Source organism: Hippichthys cyanospilos, chromosome 13 (genome assembly GCF_059441005.1).
Source record: "Hippichthys cyanospilos isolate Australia breed blue-spotted pipefish chromosome 13, RoL_Hcya_1.0, whole genome shotgun sequence".
Lineage (NCBI taxonomy): Eukaryota > Metazoa > Chordata > Actinopteri > Syngnathiformes > Syngnathidae > Hippichthys > Hippichthys cyanospilos.
In genome coordinates, this window is record NC_142381.1 from 2,426,627 (window position 1) to 2,447,248 (window position 20,622).

The 20,622-nt window shown below is 45.9% G+C and overlaps 1 protein-coding gene across 1 annotated transcript in view; it reads right to left on the reverse strand.

Moving 5' to 3' along the window:
- The window catches only part of fat4 (FAT atypical cadherin 4), a 112,859-nt gene that overhangs the window by 12,013 nt on the left and 80,224 nt on the right, over positions 1 to 20,622 (reverse strand). The window contains exons 7-11 of the mRNA XM_088432036.1: positions 10,451 to 10,631; positions 8,409 to 8,659; positions 3,941 to 8,290; positions 2,550 to 2,654; positions 2,100 to 2,407 (exon numbers count right to left, since the gene is read on the reverse strand). Coding sequence (XP_088288162.1) covers positions 2,100 to 2,407; positions 2,550 to 2,654; positions 3,941 to 8,290; positions 8,409 to 8,659; positions 10,451 to 10,631 — 5,195 coding nt within the window. The remainder of the gene's footprint in view (positions 1 to 2,099; positions 2,408 to 2,549; positions 2,655 to 3,940; positions 8,291 to 8,408; positions 8,660 to 10,450; positions 10,632 to 20,622) is intronic.

Genomic DNA, 20,622 nt, shown 5'->3' on the forward strand with positions numbered 1-20,622 from the left:
CGGCAAACGAGTTAATCGCAAGGAAAATGATATTATACTGAGACCGCCTATAGAAGATCCAAATTTACGGCGGCGTTAAGTGATTAACCAGCAAATGCACGTAGGAGCTTGCCGTTAAAACGGTTGATATCGCAGTAAAACTTTCTTCGGCCGTCAGACAGACACAGTCATGGTTCGGCGCTTCGGTGAGAAAATTACTCAACGATCGCTAAAAACGAGCTTGCAAAAACGCGCGGGGGGGAAAAAAAGGCGAAAAATGGAGGCGACCTGGCTACATCCCTGCTGGATCTTGAGTAAACATGGACCACACGGGCCCGGGACTCGGGAACACAAATCACCCGCAGACCCAACGCGTTTCTTTCCTCGCCACACATGATGTGCACGTACAACAACATGACCCTTTTGAAGCACCATAAAAACGGTCGGGACCACATGAACGTTTTACGAAGCCGGAGCAATTCAAAGGCCGTAAAGCCTTATAAACGCCGCTTTCTATTCAGCGTCTTGCTGCGGTCTGGGAGATTTGTTTTTTCTCTTTCCGCAAAGCCTTTGAAAGATGGTCCACAGCGCTATTGTGTGCGCTGGAGGGAACATGAGGAGAGCACCAATGCGGGCCATTGTTTTTGGAAGAACCCGTGGAACCGGACTCGAGCGCGGCAGCGGTGTTGTACGTGCTGCTTCTTGTTTGTTTTACCCTCGCGGTCCAACCAATCAAGAGTTTGGTGTTGACTTGTTAATCAACCACACCGAGGGCTAATTTGTCAAACTCTATTTGGAAGCTACTTGCTCTTGGGGGTTTGTTGTTGGTCCTGATTTATTGGATCAGTTTTACTTCCTTCACAAGTTGCCTGAGTTTTGGAACGATTTGTTTAAATGTTTCTCAGAATCCAACGTTGGAGATTTGATGATTCGGGGATTCCTTCAGTCGCAATTTTTCTTCTATGTTTCTAGATGGAAATTTTGAACGTTTCCAAAAATTTCCTTGCGACAAAAACCGGCGAAGAGCTTGAACCTTTTGAGAGATTCTTAAACTCTTACTTGTTCTTTGTGTCGACATTTTAAACATGTTTCCAAAAATGTCTTGTCACACAAAAAATTATAAAGTTTTAGAACAGTTGAGCCATTCTCAAACTCGTCACAATGTTCAAAAAGCCCCAATGGATTAGTCAGGCTTCGTCCAAGGTTCTAAAACGTTCCTAACACATCCTGAAAAGGTCTTGTGTCGACAGTTTGAACGTGTTCAAATATTTCCCGGAAAAATAAAACCAATACAACAATTTCGAAATTCGTTAAGAACGTTTTAGAACAATTACAACCCTGAACGACGCCTGACAATTCCCTGACACGAATGAGCGTCCCTGCCTTCGTCAAATGTTCCCGTCTCAGCGGGACAGCGGTTTTTCGAACATTGAGACCCGACAAATAATCAAGACCGTTTCAAAACAAGACAGAATGCCTTAACAAAGCGTAATGAGATGGCCGCTACCTTCGCCGACGCACGTTGGCCCATCTGAGTCTGAGTGGAGCGTTAGCTTCTCATGCTAATCTCCGTCTGGCTCACTGCCACGTGCTTGTCACTTACAAAGTGAGGACTGAAGGATCCTATTTTTCCGTCCAACTCCCCAGTCCCTATATGACTTTACAAGCTATCACTCTGCGCTACCTGCAAAGCAACAAATGAACTGTTCTAGCAGATCCCCCTTGTGAAATTCCCAATGCTCTGCGGGGGAGATTTTCAGTCCCGTGGGACGCCTATTTTATAAAAGCTTCGACAGGGCTTGGATGGATTTTTCCTTGCCGCTGCATGTCTGGCAGAAGGAAGCCTCTCATTCAAGAGACACGATCTTTTAGATCCTTGTATGGTAAATCACAAACAAGCAATAGAATCGTAATTACAAAGTGTGGACGCTGTAAGCTGAGCTACCAGCGGTCTGGGAGACTGCAATTATCTGATGGTGAAAACAACAAGCTGGCTGCTGTTTTGCCAGGAAACCTCAGGACATAAACTCTGTTCTTTTCTGCGTTCCTCTTCCTTTGACGCAATTAAGCTGTTTGCTTTAAACCTCAAACACGTCCCGTAAAAAAACGCCCGGCCTTACCATCCCGGCCCGTCTGGCGATGACTGTGTGGAACTGCCCGTCGGAGACTTTTATCATGGTCATCAGTTTGTATGTCCCGCTTCCCAAGTTGAAGGAGAAGCGCATCCGCCCCTCGAAGATCTCCAGGGCCAGGAACTCTGCCTTGTCTCCGGTTTGGTTATCGTGGTTGTACATGAGCAAGGCGTTGTTCTTCAGGGTGGCAAACTTCACGTAAATGTAGTTGTTGTTGGGGTCCAGCGACGGGAACTCCATGTAGGAGAGCTCCTCGAATCCATAGCTGTTCAATTCGCAGTGTTTACCGAATACCCCTGAGGACCAAAACAGACCAAATAAGAAGAGGACGGATGACTTGGACTCCTGTAGTCCAAACGGAATGTTTCAGTTCTGAAAAATGATATGAATGGAATGGGGCTGGTATTACACTCGCAAGCGGCCTCCGGTGTTACTCACCAAATGGGCAATGGCAGTAATATCCATCCACCCGGTTCTGACAGGAGCCGCCATTAAAACATGGGTTACACTCACAGTGATTGATGATGGAATCGCATGTTTTGCCTGGGTTCACAAGACAGCACGCATTAACACGGATGGAGAGGTGGAAAAATAACAAAGGGGAACGAGCTTCACAAAGCATTCATTGAATAATCTTGCGCCCCTTCAAACCGTATTTACATAAAGTACGTGACGGAAAAGTGAAATCCTACCCGCTCTCGTATATTTTGATTTCATTTTAACGTCCCAATTTGAGTTCAATTTGGTTCAAATCATCTTGAAATATTCACAGGGGGAAAAGTCCACATAATTGGCAGACTCTTCTCACCCAAAAACCTACGAGAGCTCGGATTACCGTCGGACAAAGTTGAGTTTGTTGCCGCGCCGAAAGACAAACACGTAAAATGAACACGAGTCGCTGAAATGAAACGGGCTGGGAAAGTGGAATGGACATCAACATATGAGCGGCGTGACACTGATAATAACAATCGGACTGGGGACACGTGACTTTTATAATCACTGTAACGGACAAGGCGCACGCAGGCGCACGATCGAGTATCTCGAGCGCGCCCGCGGCCATAGCCGCCGCGGAGAGCCACCCGGCTGCCAAAAAGCAACCCGGGAAAACAGGAAGAGAAAAGTTCACGGCGCGGGCACGCAAACTACTGTAAGTCAATAGGTGCGTTTCCTCACGAGGGTCATTTGTCTCGATGAAACCTAAAAACGCGCTCATTTTTTATTGTCATAATAAAAATGGACAGTAATGACCAGACTGGGGGAAAATTGCCGCGCTTTGAAAATGTCTTTCAGATGTGGCCACTGGACAATGAGCCCCTATCAAAATGAGTGTCCTAAGTAAGTCCAATTAAAATCAACTCCCCTTTTTTCGCCAAGCTAACAAGTCTGAGTGGCCATTAATTTTCGAACATAAAGGCCTGATTGGATCTTGTATAAAGCCGCCAATTTGTCAAGCGCTCGGATCGGTGATTAGGAGATCATACGGTACACGGTTGGATTACGGTTGGATAATTGCGCCTGTGTGTGTGGTCAGCTCCGCGTAGGCACATGATGCAATGCGATACGGACTCAAAGCCTGCGACTGCGGTGCCGGGTCGGGTTCACGGCGTCCGTTTTATTAAAGCAAACACGGCTTCCTGATATTCAGTGGATGCCCCCACCCTGTATCTAAAAGCGTTTCTGGCAACTACGACGCCTCGGACTCAGGAGCAAACATTGTCTTTGGCACGCGAGCTGTCGCGCGTGCGCGTATCCTGCGTCGCGGCTCGAATTTTATCAGTCTCGGCGACGGAGCGCTCGGACGTCAAATGTGACTGCTGTGCGCGCAGTACCTGCAAATCCGGATTTGCAGAGGCAGTTGAAGCCGCCGGGGAAGTTCTGGCAAAGCGCCCCGTTCTTGCAGGGGTTGGAATGGCATTCGTTGACGTCCCTCTCGCACGCCATGCCGGTGAAACCTTCAGGACAGGTGCAGGAGAAACCCCCCACCAGATTGTGGCAAGTTCCGCCATTGTGACAGGGCGAAGGCTGGCACTCGTCCACGTCGGTCTCGCACACGGCTCCGGTGTACCCCGGCCTGCAGCTGCAGGCGTAGGGCTGCACGGGGTGGTTGGACACGAGGATTACCGGGACGCTTTCCTCTGTTTTCATATCGGGTCCAACAGTGAGACGCCTCTTGCAGCTGCCCCCGTTTTGGCACGGGTTATGCGTGCAGGGATCATGGTCCACTGCATCTATTTGGACGCCGCTCTGTCTATTCAAAATGTCTTTGATACTCTGGAAGAATGTGGCCACGCCGCTGGGGTTCACATATTGTCCGTGTCCTCGTTTGATAGCCGCCGTCACAAAAGTCTGGTTGTTGAGTTCAAACACGCCATAAAGGAGGACCCCTGTGCCTAATCCCGCGAGCTGAGAGTTGGCAATGCGTAAAAAGCTCAGGTAGTGGTCGGTGAGGAAGTTTCGGACTCCGTTGGACTGGAGACGGATCAGAATGCTGTTATCCACCGTGGCGTTTGTGAAGCCCATGAAAAGGACCCGGGCCGTGTTGCTGACCGGCCCGTGGACGCCGTCGCTGCTTCGGATCGTTAATTCAAAGTTTCCATCTGTTGAACGTGCTTTCGAGTTTAGATTGCAAGTTCCAGTAGGAATATTAAACAGCGCGGAGGAAGGGGGAATGAGGGAGCAGTGGAACCTGTCTTGAATGTCAGGGTCTTGGGGTTTCACATCTCCCAAAGAACCTCCAGGAAATATGTTTCCGAAATAGTGAACAAAGATTTCCATTGACCTCGGCTCTGAAGGGTTGTCGTTTTGATCATTTATTTTGACGTGAATGGTTCCTGTGGAGGACATTTGAGGTACACCAGAATCCTTGATCACGACGGAGAGATAGAAGTCGCTAATCTGTTCTCTGTCAATCTCCCGGCTTGTGGTTAGCGTTCCAGCTGGACTCAGATTGAAATAGCTGTTGGCAGAGCCCGAGCTGAGAAGACTGTATATGTAAGGTCCTTGATTGGGTGGTAAGTCTGGATCGGAAGCTGTTAGCGTAGTGACGGCGGTGCCAGATTTCTGGTTCTCAGTCGCTTCGGCGTACGTGGTTGTCAGACTTGGACCGTTATCGTTGATATCTTCCAGGTTCACGATTAATGTGGCGCTTCCAGTGGAAGGAGGTGTGCCAGTATCCACGGCGAGAACCGTTAGATTATACGCGGGCGTCGTTTCTCGGTCCAGCGTGGCTGCGACAGACACTTGGCCGGTTTTTGGGTTAATAGTGAAAATCTTTTCATCGAACTCGGGTGCAATGGAGTAGGAAAACCGGCTCCAGCTCGGGACAGAGTCTGAGTCCTCCGCACTCACAAAGGTAACCAGGCCGCCAGGTGACAGACCTTCACTAACTTGCACGTCATACAACTCTTGCGTAAAGACAGGGGGATCATTGGCGTCGAGGATGGTGACGTTCACAAAAACCTCATCGATATCCGCGCCGCGGATAGGCCCGGCGTTTTTGGCCAACACCCGAAGTGCAATCCTTTCCTCCTTCTCGCGGTCCAGCACACCTGTGACATAAATCTGTCCGGTTCTCTTGTTGATGCCAAAGCCTTTCCTCCTGCTTTTCCCAAAAATGAGGTAGTAGACTACTCCGTCGTCACCTTGGTCACGGTCGCTTGCGAAAACTTCCCCGATCACCGTGCCTTTCGGAGCAGCTTCAGAGATTTCATAGTAGTATTCTTTGGAGACAAAGCGAGGTACATATTCATTGGCTCCCTTTAGCTGAACGTTGACATTGGCGAAGCTGCAGCGCTCCTCGTCCGGGACGTTGAATGCCTTCACTGTCAAATGGTAGACCTGCTTAGCCTCATAATCTAGGAAGCCTTGCGTGGTGATCGTGCCGGTGTTGGGATCGATAACAAAGAGGTCGCTGTCTGATGATTGGATGACATAGGCCATGACCGCGTTAGCGCCCGAATCCACGTCCACGGCGTTCATTTTCACCACCGTGGTGCCGCTCGGAACGTTTTCCTGCACAACCGGGTAGTACTCGTCTGGATCGAACACCGGGGGGTTGTCATTCACGTCGGTCACGTGAATTATGACGGTCACGTAGCTGGATTTTGCGATCCAGCCGCCATCCGTGGCTGAAACTCTTAGCTCGTGCCGTTGGTTTTCTTCGAAATCCAGAGGCCGAGCTAAGGATAACACCCCCGTTTTACCATTCAGTGCAAACAACCCCTTGCTGTTGCCCGATGTAATATTATACTTGATAAGGCCGTTCATGTCCTTGTCCTTGTCTCTGGCTGACAGGGTCCTTATTGCTGTTCCCACAATAAGGCTTTCAGGCACTGTAGCTGAGATTTGGCTTTGTGAGAACTCGGGTGTGTGGTGGTTTTCCTCGGTGACGGCGATCCGTACTGCCGTTTGCGCGGACAGAGGCGGATTTCCTCTGTCGCTGGCTGTGACATCCATGAGGAAGAGCTTATTTATGTCAGATGTGAGGGGGGACGCAACAGTGAGCCAGCCGCTCATTTTATCCAATTTGAATTTACTGGAGCTGTTGCCTCCTGTAATCAAGTACTCAACTTCAGAGTTGAGACCAAAGTCTTTTTTGTCGCGCGCAACAATTCGTATCAGCCTGGTGCCAACTTTGACACTCTTTGTGACAGGCGTGAAGTAGCTTGGCGAGTCGAACTCGGGAGGGTTATCGTTGCTGTCGACGATATTCACGATGACGGTCGTCTCGCTCATCAAAGGTTTGAGCCCACGGTCGGAGGCCGTGACGATGAAACTGTGGCGATTGATGTTTAAACTGCTGGCGCCAGTCGAATTCAGATATCGCAGCTGCTGCTTCACAAAGATCTCTCCGGAGGTGGCGTTAATTCTGAAATACTCTGACTGGGACCGGATAAAATAAAATATCTTGCCGTTGAAACCCTCGTCGGGATCGGTGGCTGACACCCGCGTCACCAAGGAGCCCACCTCGGTCAGTTCGGGGTAGTCCAGGTAATACGACGGACGACTAAATCTGGGGGCGTTGTCGTTGATATCGGTTATGAATATGGTGACGTCGGTGCTAACTGTCCAGCCGGAGTCGTGGGCGGACACTTTGACGATGTAATGGTCCGTGTCCTCCCTGTTGAGCGGCCTACTGATCGTGATGTCCCCGGTGTTGGGATTGATGCTAAACGGGAGGCTGGTGTCTGCGATTGAATAGCGACTGATTGCGTTCGCGCCAGCGTCCTCGTCTGTGGTGGTGACTCTGGTGACCGTGTAACCTACGGGCGCGTTCTCGGCCACGGTAGCGCTAAAGATCTTGGAAAACCGCGGGGCGTTGTCGTTGACGTCCAGCACACCGATTTTCACTTTGACGGCGGAGTTTTTCGAGGGCAGGCCTCGGTCTGTGGCTTTGACCTTCAGCGTGTACTGGGCCACCTTCTCGCGGTCCAACGGCCTGGTGGTCCGTATCTCACCTGTGGCTCGATTGATGCTGAAGCTGTTTTCCTTGTTTCCGTCAACGATGGCGTATTCTAGCTGCCCATTAGGTCCGTTATCCAGATCGACCGCAGAGACCATCAGCACCCGTTGAGGTGACAGATTCTCCAGCATCTCAGCATGGAAGGGGTCCTTGTCAAACACCGGGTGGTTGTCATTCACATCAAGCACGGTGACATCCACCCTTTCGTACGACGAGTACGGAGGAAAGCCTTGATCTCTGGCTTCGATCCAGAGAACGTACTTCTGAATGTGTTCGTAATCCAACGGATGCCTGATGATTAAGTCGCCGGAGAGTTGGTCCATGTGAAAGGCGTTATCCAGGTTTCCGCTGGCGATGTAATAGGATAACGGCCCGCCCCTTCTGGAAGACCCCGTCACGGTTGTGACGAGGTGATTGGTCGGCTGATTCTCGGGGAAGGTAAAGGCGTTCTCCTTCAGTTTGATGACGGGGAAGTTGCCTCCGTTGACAAAGCGCACCGTCACGGTGGTGGTGTCGGTTTTGGGGCTGGCTCCGCCATCTTTGACCCGCACGGTGAGGGTAACCTCCGAGGTCCCCGTCAGCCTCTCGTTGGCGGTGATGGCGCCTCGCACGGGGTCGATCTTGAATTTGTCGGAGTTGCGTCCCATCAGGGAGTAGTGCAGCTGGGCGTTGGATCCAGAGTCCTCATCGGTGACCGTCACGGCAAAAACCAAAGACCCTGGGAACCCAAAACGGCAAGTGCTCACTACTACTTAGAAAAGGCTTTATTTGTTAGAATTTGACTAGATTATTACATTTGTTCTTCCATACTGGAGTCTGAACTTGCAAAGGTTTACCTGGCGCCGTGGAGGCGGGGATGTGGGTAACGTAAGGATGGTGATGGAAGCGCGGCGGGTTGTCGTTGATGTCGGCCACGGTCACCGACACGGTCGCCGAGCTGGACAGACCCCGCGGCTGGCCTCCATCTGTCGCCACCACGAGCAGCTGGTAATTGGCCCGCTCCTCTCGGTCCAGCAGGGAGCTGGTGATAATCTGTCCGGTCGCCGGGTTGATGGAGAACTGTCCGTGGCCTCCGCTCAAACTGTAGCTGTTTGCGAAATGTAGAAAAGAGAGCGTGAATATTTTGAACAACGTATTAAAGTCACACTCTTCTCTCTATATATTGCGTACTGGTGTTTTACGATTATTACTATTATAATACAAATATATGTTTTTTTAAGTTTTTTTAACAGCCCATTTAACCTCGATCGCCAACAGTGTTGAATTTGGTTAATTTGACTAAATAAATACGTAAAAAATGACCCCATGAATAATTAATTAATTACAACACATAAATAAATTAAAGGCAGGATGAATTATGAATGAGCCAATTGACTAAAAGAAATACATTTGCATGGATGAATAAATTATAAATGTATCGACAAACAAAAACCACTCATTTAAATAACCTACAAAAATAATAGATGCAGGAATACAAATAAATAAGTAAAATGAATGTTGAATAATGTTTTTTTTAAAAACAGGATTAAAAAATAGTTTTATTTATTTAAAATTTCAAACGGCAAATATGGAGGCAATTTTGTCCCCTTATGGTATTTATTATAATAATACAATAAATTATATGTGCTATATCAGTTTGAAACTCTAAAGTGTGACTGTGTGTGTTTGTGTGTAGGATATTTCAAACTACAAATCACATGATCACATCATTTTAAGAAAGAAAGATGTCAACATATTCAATTGTTCTAGTATTGTTCTATAAATGACTTCATTTGACACTCTAGATTTCATTCTCTCAGTTTCTAACAGCCTCCTCATTGCCAGCTAACATTCACTAAAGTCCATTAATAAGCTACTAAAAACCCAACCTCCTAAAAAAACAATTATAACACAAAATATTACTGTTCAGCGGATGCATACTTTCATCCGAACCCATCAGCAAGTCAGAAAGGCTGAAAATAGTTCCGCCTCAATTCCAGACTGGACCCAGACACAAATATAAACGTAGATAACGTTGCCTCCTTTGAGATGTTTCTTGAGAAAGCAACCCCCGCCCTTTCTGTCCAAAAACGCTACGGGAAAGTACGGCCGCAACACGGAAGCCCGAAAGAAGTTTGAAAAGCTTGACTCCATCCTAACGGACTGTGAGAAACCCAACTAATAACCGACGGTAACCGGCTCTGGTCTCCATTAAAGGCCCCAAGAACCCCCCGATGGGTACACCTCGTACTGTCATAGGCGATTAACATCCTCATTACAATGTTTTGGGAAACGGGAGCCCAATGCGGTACCCCCCAGCGGGTCCCCGATAGGGTTCGCTCGGAGAAAGGAGGGGACGGACTTGAGTCAACGTCCGGATTGAGGGGCCCGCCGGGGGGGCTCCGAGCGGCCCTTTATGGGGGCGGAGATGTCAGTGTGGAAAAACTGAGAAGCGAAAACCGCAACCAGGATTTGGGGGTGACTTACACATTTTTTTACCGGACAATAACATGATTTTGACCTCTAAATGTGTTTATTTTGAAGTTTGGCGCATTGGTGCCATTTTGCATTATGTTGTGCTTGACTACAACACTTCACCATTCGACGTCCAACAGCAGCCTGAATCATACCGAATTTTCTGTAACGATCGTCAAATAAGTCTTAGAAAACCTGGAACTCATGTGGGACCATCAGGGGATGCTCGATTCTCTGTTTAGTGAGTTCGTATGTTTACAGAACAAAGAACAATGTAAAATTGCTTATTTTGAGCCTTGCGCAGTTTTCTGGGTTAGAATCTTAGCTCGGTTCTTTTTGGGCTCTGGAATGACTGGCAACCGGTTCAAAGTACTAGCTACACCCGATGATCTCTCGCGGTAGTTTCGAGTCCGAGACCGAGTACCTTATGACACCATTGAGGCCCACGTCCGCATCAGAACTGTTGACCAGGAGCACATCGGTCCCGGTGGGTGCGTCCTCGGTGATGGTGGTGTGGAAGGCGGACGATGCGAAAACCGGCACGTTGTCATTGACGTCGTCCACCAAAATGCTCACCGTCCCCGTTCCGCTCAGCGAAGGAGAACCTGAAGATGCGGAAAGAGAAAAGTCTCAGATTTGGATCTTTAAAAAAAAAGGCCTCAAACTTGAAATCGTACGGATGTCTTTCACGGGGTTTATTACGCAAAGGTGCGTGGCGCGGACTAAGTCGTCTGTGGAATTTGAGTCGGGGAGGGGAAGGCTATTTTAGGCGGAAAAAAACAGCGTGGGTGACGAAAGCCGGTGCCCGTCTGGGTCCTGAGAGGCTACTTTTGAAATGAGAAGCAGATGAAAAGCAACTTTCAAATGCAGTAACAACTTGGAAAAAAGGAATCAGACGTCTGCTTAGCTAGAACTTCCTAATCCTTCCTAAAATGGAACACTAAGTAGATCCGTTTCAAACCGCTTTGAAATGAAAAATAAGACCACGTTTGTAATGCGGTATCACGTAAAAGCGCATTCACTTAGCGAGACGATGCAAAAAACAACGACAAAAAATGATTTGGAAATAAACTGTTCATGGTGGACATATTTCCATATTAGCGACCTCCCTATTTGCCTATCCTACAAAATATTTTGTCTATGGGACAAATTCGCCGTCAGAAAAGGGACATTCAAGTCGGCATGGTTTGTTCAAAAGTGATCAGTAGCAACGGCAACTACCACTGAGCGTAATCATGCCAGTGGTCGAATTCTGCTAACTAGCAAGCGATTAACGCTAGCTAGAACTGTAACGGAACTCGGGCCAACGATGAACACCCGCAACAGGTGAATGTCGCAGGACAGTTTTGTGAATTAGGGTTAGGGTCAGGTGTTAGGGTTAGGGGCTTACTGACTTTATTTGCAAAGCAACTTTCAAGTTTTGTGGAGCATTTTTTTTTGAACAGGTTTATCCCACTGACTCTAAATGAAACAGTACTACATCTATTTTTAATGCATCTTCTTTCCTGTAGGAGTTTGAAGCGCGCAACTGCATTTGAATGCACCATACGTCTCGTCCTCAATCTTCAATGCAAACAGTGAAAAAGATCCGCTTATTTTGAGCCTTTCCTTGCGTTTTTTTTTTGCAGGATGATGCTCAGTCTCCCTTGTTCAAATTTCTGCATAAAAGTCTTTTACAGTTCACTTATACGACAAATTTGTTGTTACCTGAATTTTAATATGTTCAGTATAACACCATTAGCTTACTACGGGCAATATCGAGTGTTCAAATGCAAAAGAATGGCGATTAAATTGCGGATATAAAAGTCTAAAAGTCAATTGAAGTCATCAAAAGCAACATTATTGGGCATTAAAAAAGATCCCTACACCGCCGGGCTTGATTTAATAAACAGATATCCATCCTTCAAATTGACCTGGCTTTTCTGCTCAGATCACGAGCGGTAATTAGAATCTCCAGAGCCGAGTCCCGGAGGGGAAAAAAATACGAGGTAAACATTTTGATCCGCTTTCCCCAAAAGGCCCCGAAACCAAAGAAGACATCGCGTATTGACTCGCTCCCAAAAAATGAGTCACGTCCCTGGCGGTTCCACTTCAGGATCTTCGTTTCCTACTAAATATGGACAATGTTGACTTCTAGGTGATGGCTTGCGGCCACCTTCGCAAATATTTAGAAGAATACGGAAAGACGTGTCATTCAACAAATGATTGCGGATTTATACAGGGAAATCCGCTGACAAACGCGCTGCAAAAAATGCTCGGCGCGGCTACGGCGTTATTCTATTATTGCACATTAGCGCGAGCGGTCAAATCCGCCTATCTGCTGTCTAACGTTACGTTTTTCATGCGGTTGTCCCGGCAACGGATTACAGCGGATCGCCTTTAATTGAGCCCGGTGTGCGTATCAGTCGAGTGTCGCTACCGGCAGCCGGCGGCGTGTTTGGCAAGCCGGGCCGTTGCTGATCAAAGATGAGCCGCTTAGCGCTCGCAAGGGCTCAGCGGCTAGCAACGTCTCCCGAGAGGCTCAAGAAGATGAAGAATGCGAAACGCTGAGATCGCGGTGGAAAACGCGCTCAGATTACCGTAATTCCCCAAATAAAAGATGTGATTTTTTTCCCCCAAAAAAGAAAGGCAAAAAGTAAGGGTGCGTCCTATGAACGGTAAATTAAAAAATAGATTGCGGAAGATTGTTTTGAGGAACAGATGAACATGTTTATATCGTGTGAGCTGAGGTTGTTGTGGCATTGCTTTCAAGAAAAGAAGCAAGCAGACTGAACCAACGTCAGAGTTTATCCCAGTTCACACGCAGGAATATTAGTAAAACCGAGAGGATCATGTTAAAGTTATGATGTCTCCAGCACCGGTTTGTGAATGCAAAAATGTATTCCATTTGACTCGTTTATGAATTGCATTATTTGGCATACACACACAATTTTGCAGGAACTCGGATGAAGCACAACTTCCGGTATTTGTGGTAATATTAACTCGGGCTGCGTCGCAAAGAGAAGGATGAACTACAGCGTCGAGTGCATTCACAATACACTGGTGCTGCGTTCACTGACCGCTCACAATGTGGGAAATCGAAAACACACTTAACCTGCAACAAATATATAACTTATGGATAGAAACACAAGAAAATATGAAGGGTTTAGGAAGATGCCACTTATTCTGTCTGCATTTTTGTATTATTTTTATTATTCACCATTATTTTCAAGTAAAGAAGCAAGCTGACTGAACCAACGTCCTAGTCCATCCTTGACTTCCGGCATTTTTTCTCTAATGAGGTGAGGCAGTGGTCCCAACTGTTTTATCACTGCGGACATTTCAAAGCTTGAGATTTTTATTGTGGACCAGAGTGACTCAACTGTCCTTCCTCACAACAAAATGTAATACCAACAGCGGCCAGAGGCGGCGCCAAAAAAACATGATTGAAACGGCGGTTGGGGAACTCTGAAGTGGGTTTACAAGTCTTTGTGGCCCTTGTTCAGAAAATTCATGTAAAATCCCTATCGTTCATCATAGTTAGGGAAAAAAATAATACGATTTTTGGGGGGCCATATCCCCCAACCCTGAGATATAGCCAACATCGTGATCTTTTTTTTTTGTCACTTTCTTGGATGGATATCAAATCCTCAGACCCCAGAATACCTTCGATAGCATTGTTTCCCCATTTAGATCGGAAACACGCACGCGCAAAAAGCCGTGTTTGTTTTCATCCACTCGCGAACGCTTCGGACTCCCCCGGGCGCAGGATGTGATGTCACAACCTGTTTACCGTCTGGGGAGAACGCAGTCAGCCTCCCGAGCCAAGCGCTTGCGCCACCTTTGACCCGCAAACGCCTCGCCCGCCGCAAGCGCGGTGACATCGCCGAGGCTAATCCTCCGTAAGCGCGGCGGGCCCCCGCCTAATAGCGCGCTCCGACGCTCCACCCCCGCGCGGCCCCGACCCCGCGCCGACCCCGCCGTCGTCCGCGGGGATCAGACGGGAAGCCTTTCTCGCCGCCGGGCCCGAGCCCGGAGACGTGGCGCCCTAGCCCGTGGGTATCGCGTAACCGCCCGGCAGCTGTCCGCGCCCGGGCCCGCCGTCCGACGCGGCCATAGTTCACATCGCTCCTGTTACATGGCCCGCGGAATTAGCCGTGTCCCAACCGGATACCTTAGCGCGCGTGCAAATGCGCGTTAATGGACATTAGCGTTGTTATGCTCAAGGTGAGACGCTTCAGATATGCTGAATATCAAAGTCCGCGCGGAAGAGGATTCCCGTGACTTCAGTGGCTTCCTATTATTGGTTGTTTTGTGGGAAAAGGGCGGGAAATAGATGCGCTAAATCAGGGGTCACCAACCCGGTGACCTTTTGTCGGCTTTTTGCTCAGAAATGGCGTTTTCAGGTAAAACAATTTATGTTGTACTACAGATTACGAAAGAACTGCAAAAGTTGGACACTTAAATTTGACAAAAAATCTAATTTTCTCTGCTTTTTAGTTAGAAACTAGCGGTTTTAGTAAAGCCAACTCATGTTGTTATGGTGTACTGCTAAATACTAAAGAACTGGAAAAGTTAGACTTTCATTTTACAAAAATATATTTTCTCAGATTTTTGCTCAGAAACTGGCGTTTTCAGGAAAAACAACTTATGTTGTACTGCTGATTACGAAGGAACTGCAAAAGTTCGAGACTTTCGTTTTACAAAATTCGAATTTTCTCTGCTTTTTGGTCAGAAACCAGTGTTGTCAGTAAACCCAACCCATGTTGTGCTGCTGATTACTAAAAACCTGCAAAATTTATACATATTCGTTTTATAAAAAATCGAATTTTCTCTGCTTTTTGCTCAGAAACCGGTCTTTTTTATTAAACCCAACCCATGTTGTGCTGCTAATGACTAAAAAAACTGCAAAAGTTCGAGACTTTCTTTTGACAAAAATCCAAAAATTTTTGGTCCGAAATCAGTGTTGTTAGTAAAACCAACCCATGCTGATGACTAAAAAACTGCAAAATTTAGACACATTGGTTTTACAAAAATGGAATTTTCCCTGCTTTTCGGTCAGAAACAAGTGTAATCTGGAAAATCTACCCATGTTGTACTGTTGATTACTGAAAAACCTGCAAAATTTAGACATTCGTTTTACAAAAAAATCAAATTTTCTCAGCTTTTTGCTCAGAAGCCAATGTTGTCAGTAAAACCAACCCATGTTGTACTGTTGATTACTAAAAAACTGCAAAATTTAGACACATTCATTTTCCAAAAAATCGAATTTTCTCTGCTTTTTGCTCAGAAGCCAATGTTGTCAGTAAAACCAACCCATTTTGTACTGTTTACTAAAAAACTGCAAAATTTAGACACATTCATTTTCCAAAAAATCGAATTTTCTCTGCTTTTTGCTCAGAAACCAGTCTTTTTTATTAAACCCAACCCATGTTGTGCTGCTAATGACAGAAAAACTGCAAAAGATCGAGACTTTCATTTGACAAAAATCCATTTTTCTCTGCTTTTGGGTCCGAAACCTTCGGTAAAAGCAACCTATGTTGTGTTGCTTATCACAAAATAATTGCAAAAGTTAGAACCGTTCTACTGTTTATTTTGGTAGCGGAGAAGCATTAAAAGAATGGAGAATACGCAAGCCATACGTTGCTCAACAATCCGGTCCATTCGAAACCCGCGATCACTTCCTCGGATTCCGCAACGGGATGACTGGATTGGACCGCGGCCTCCGCTGGCATCCGCCAAAGACTGTCAGTGTCATTGATCGTTAAGTCCGGAGTCCGCTCAGGTGCCAGCTCGGCGGCCCGAGTCCGGCAACCGGCAAATGACATCACCCCCCCCCCCCCCCCCCTCCCCCCATGTCACGGAAAGAGGTCTGTTGGAAATTTTGCAGCAGGAATGCCAGCTGTCTCGGCGGTTCCAAAACTATTTTCCGTCGGCCATTCCAAGCACCCCCCCAAACGCTTTGTTCTTCTTCTTTGTGCGCTAGTTGAACCAACACTTCAATTCAAACTAAATCGCATTCCCAAAACAGATCTAGTCAGATGACCTTTTATTTATTTATGCGTTTTAATCAAGCGTCTTTTAGCGTCGACGTCTCGCCTCGGACGGATGCTTGGCGGAGGAAGAGCGCGCTTCGGGTTAAAACTGTTATTACCGTCGCGGTCTCCGAATGACATTTTGGGCTCGCTGTTTGCAAATGAAAAATGGCGGTTTCCGATGCCTACGGGCGAACACGAGAGTCGGGGTTTATTTCTGGCGGCGTTTGCGCTCGTCGCAAAATCCGCGTCCTCGTTCCCCGGCCCCTCATTTAATATTGACGTCATGGTCACGGGCCTATCAAATGACCTCTCAATCGAATCCCGGTAGGAAACAATGCCAGATAAAACATTACGGGCTTATAAGCTCAGAAATGCGTCAAATCAAATGTTTGCATTCTGGTCATTTTTCCAAAAATTTGCAGATTGCCCATCAGAATACGATAATGCAATCAAGTTATGTTGTGTCTTAGATCAGGGGTGTCCAACATATGGGCCGCGGGTGTGATTCTGGCCCGCTGACGGATGTAATTGGGCCCGCAAGACCATTTGGTAAAGTACGAAAACTAGCTGAATTTTTTTCAATGAATTCAAAACTTTGAAAGTTTTCTGATTAACGGTAATGATACTTATTATTATGTTGTGCTGTACTATGTTGGACATTATTAAAAAAGAATAATGAATCTAAAGTTGTTGTTTTAAAGCTATATAAATATATACTGTGATTTTATTAGTCCAGCCCATTTAGGATTAGATTTTCTACTATGCTGGCAAGCTAAAATGAGTTTGACATTTGAGTTTGACGTTTGAATTTCAGCGCAACTCAAATGAAGGTAGAAAAGATTTTAACAGGGTTTCTGCCGTTATCAAATCTATCGAAATTCACGTTTATATGCATTAACGGGAGCATCATATTTTTATTTTCAAAATGAAAGCAAATGAATGAAAACACTTGGCAAAATGACAAATTTTGTTATGGTAAATATGTTATGAATTATTGTTACCATACTTATGTCTTTCATTATTTGGGGAAAAAAAAAATGTCTTAAATTTGGGGAATTGTGATATTTTTATTTTAAAAAGAAGAACTTATGCTTGGTTCTTAAAGACATTTCCATCCGTCGCTGGTCAAAGTCGAATTGAATTCCCTTACGTTCCAGACACATGTCCATCAATAGTTTTAGCAGCCGTAACTCAGTTTTAAACACAACGTACGCAAACTTCGACTTCGCCTTGAATATTTCCAAATAATCCCGAAGCGGTTCCGTTTGTTTGTTTAACTTTGCGCGTTGCGTTAATTGCCCGAGCATATCCGAGCAAGCCTCATATGGAGAAAACCCGGAGCGGCTCGGCCGCCCGGTGTCTAAAATAACAAGCTTTCGGAGCTACGAGACTAAACGGGACCATGTGACCATCTGTTGCTTCCACTTCCACCCTGGAGACCCACAGACACCCCCCCCCCCCCCCAACCCCCCCCCCATGTAAGCCTCTCAGCTCAAAAAGCATTGTCTGGTGTAAACATATGGCCGAGTCTAAGCGCCTTATTAGTGTACATTTCCACTGGACAAATGACATTAACCACCAAGAAGGTGCGGCGGCCATACTTTGTGAACCGGAGGGGGTCCAAATCCAAATACACGTGTTAATGGTGATTAAGCGATCTGTTTCCTGACGCCGCAGCTGCTATGACAGAGGACGGGTGTTGTTTCCTCGGCTTTGACAACAAGGACGTAAACATAAAAAACGTGTTGCGCAATCTACGACCTGATTGAAGTTCAAAACCAAAGCATCCGACAGCGAAAAAGAAAAAAGAAATGGCAAAATCTACAATAAGCATTCATTTTCATAAGCTTGCGTCAAAATGACGTCGTTTCGGCAATTCCAAGCCTGGTTTTCCAAACCACATGCCTTCCAGAACTTCTTTACGAGCAGAAAACATGGCGAAAGAAACTATTGCTTATGGAAGTTCGCGGGTACAAACACCTTTATGATTCGGCTGAAAAGGACTAACGTGACCTAAATACAGTAAACAACTCCTGGCGTTGGAGAAAGATGAGGAGTATGAATTTTCTACCTCTGTTATTTTGTTCTCGAGTAGTGTTGTTTGTATGATGTAGAGTCCATTTACTGCCACCTATAGTATGGGAGAATATCGTCTGACTGCGGGGGGAAGCCGCACCAAGTAGAAAACCAAGCTAGACTTTTGCTGCCGGCTTGTTTTCACCATAGTGAATTTCAGCGCAAGGCAAATGTAAGAAAAAACATTTCGTATTATGCAACAGTGGGATTTTTCACTGTATGGGGAAGTAAGAAATAGGGAATTTTTCACACTGGGGGGTATTTTTGCACACGCAGGTCTCGTTAACAGTTTTACTGCGAATAATTATTAAAACAAAGACGTTGCAAAAACTTGACACAGGGCAAAATAGCTGAGTTCAAACCAATGAAGCCTACTTAAAACCAAACACATTATTTAGGTTTATGCTCATTTTAGTCAATCAGCAGTCAAAATGTCATTTCCGGTCATTTCAAACTGAATTTATTCCAATTTTGCGTCTCAATCGACAGCTAGCACCGTAATTTCTTAATGCCATTTCACACTGGTAAATAATATATCAGGGTGAGAAAAGCACATGTTTTTTTCAAGCAAACACGTGGGAAACATTGCCCCCGGTGGTAGGCTAACAAAATACTCAATTTGATATGTCAGCGGCTGAAAACGGCGGCTGCCGATATCGCGATTAAAAGTCGACGAATTGCGCAGGCCTGGCTGCCCGCCTCCTGGGAAAGGCTGCGAGTTACCCCGAGTTGTCCGGCCTAAGCCGCGCTAAGACGGAGGTTTGGGTGTCTCCGCTGGCACAAGAGATAATCCGTCCCTTCAATATGCGTCCGACTGATGTTTTTTTTTGGTCGGGAGCTAAGCCGAGACGCACACAGGAAGGCTGAGATGTTCAAACAAGCCGATTCATTAAAAGGAGAACGGGCTGACTAAGGAGAGAAGGACGTATGTGTAAATTTTACGAGATGGCCCATCCGCGGATTGAAAGCTAAACGGTTAATTACGTTTTATGGACTGCGGCTGGATGGCGCTCTGAAAGAAATAAGACGAGCGGAGAGGGGAACGTTGGCCGCCGACGGGGCGAAATTGGCATTTTTCCGCCTCTGAGAAGCCGTTGCCCTGCGACAAAGCTTCTTTTAATGCGACCCGGTCCGGGAGAACGGACGGAGAGCCGTCCCCCAAACGCCGCAAAAGGGAGCCATCAACGCACGCTTTCTCACGAGCGCGGAAAACAAATGATGAGAGACGATATTTCTCATAAGCAACATCAATCAATTTCATCTAAAATATGAGATGTTATTTATTTATCGAGTGATTGCCTTTGCCTGAACTTTTTCGACATATGCTAAGATTTAGTGGTTTGGACGCTAGCGAAGAAAGCGTATCGGAATTCAAAGATTTTAAGGCTTGCGGTAAAGTTTAATGAAGTGATTTCAGTTTGGTGTTCTTATAACAAAGGTGACGTTATTCGCAGCGTCCAAGACGAGAGAGGAGAAGCAGCGGCCGTGTAGTCAGTGCTTGTCAACTATGTTTTGCAAAGACCCGCCTGCGAAAGACAAAAATTACGATTATTATCGATAAACAAAATCGGGTATGTGTACCTAAACCTTTTTCAACATAAACGAAAGAAAAAAGCATCATGAATCAACTTTCAACAATTGTTAACTATTTTTTTTTAGAGCATATATACAGATTATAGTTTAGTCTAAATCGGAAAAAAAAAATGATGCATCGAAGTGCAAAAATGGGAATGCACACATTTTGAACCTGTTTTGACAGTCATTTTTAGCCTCTCATCATTTTTGTTTATTGCTTTTTGGTAGATGTCTCTAGATAAATGACCCAAATCGGTCGAGGTTGACACCAAGGAGTTTTAATTAATCTTAAAAATATAATGAAAGAAAAATTGATCCAGCCGGGACATAGGATAAACCAATTAAAAATGAATTAAACTGTTAACTTTCATGTTGGTGTTGATGAATCATGGGAAATGAAATCAGACCAAAAATACTGTTGACCAAAACAGCATTTAGCATTAGCTAAAGTATTAACAAAACCACTGATCCCTTGATGAGGGATTAAATTTCTTCTAAAATAGTTCCTGGTGAAAATTTAATGTTCAGCGAACTTGCGACCCAGTTTTAATTTTTGCAAACCTGTTCACCTTATGTAAGTCCTGTTTTAGCATTTTAATGTACAGTGGAACCACAAGACCACATACGCGAGTGGTGAAATTCCCAAAATATCCAAATCCACATAAATAAACCTGTTTTATAACTCTTGGATAGCTGTCAAAAGACATTTGAGGAAATGAGTAAGTACTAGCTGTGATCATATTAGCATGACGAGAACGTGCTGGCTCGGACAGAAAACATCGTAAACGTTTCGTACACACAAACCACCAATGCTAGCACGTGTGCCTGTTAGTGCAAGTTAGCTCGCTAGTGTAACTGTTAGCAAAAAAACAAACAAAACAAAACAGATAATTAATTAGAAATGCTAGCACGTGTGCCTGTTAGTGCA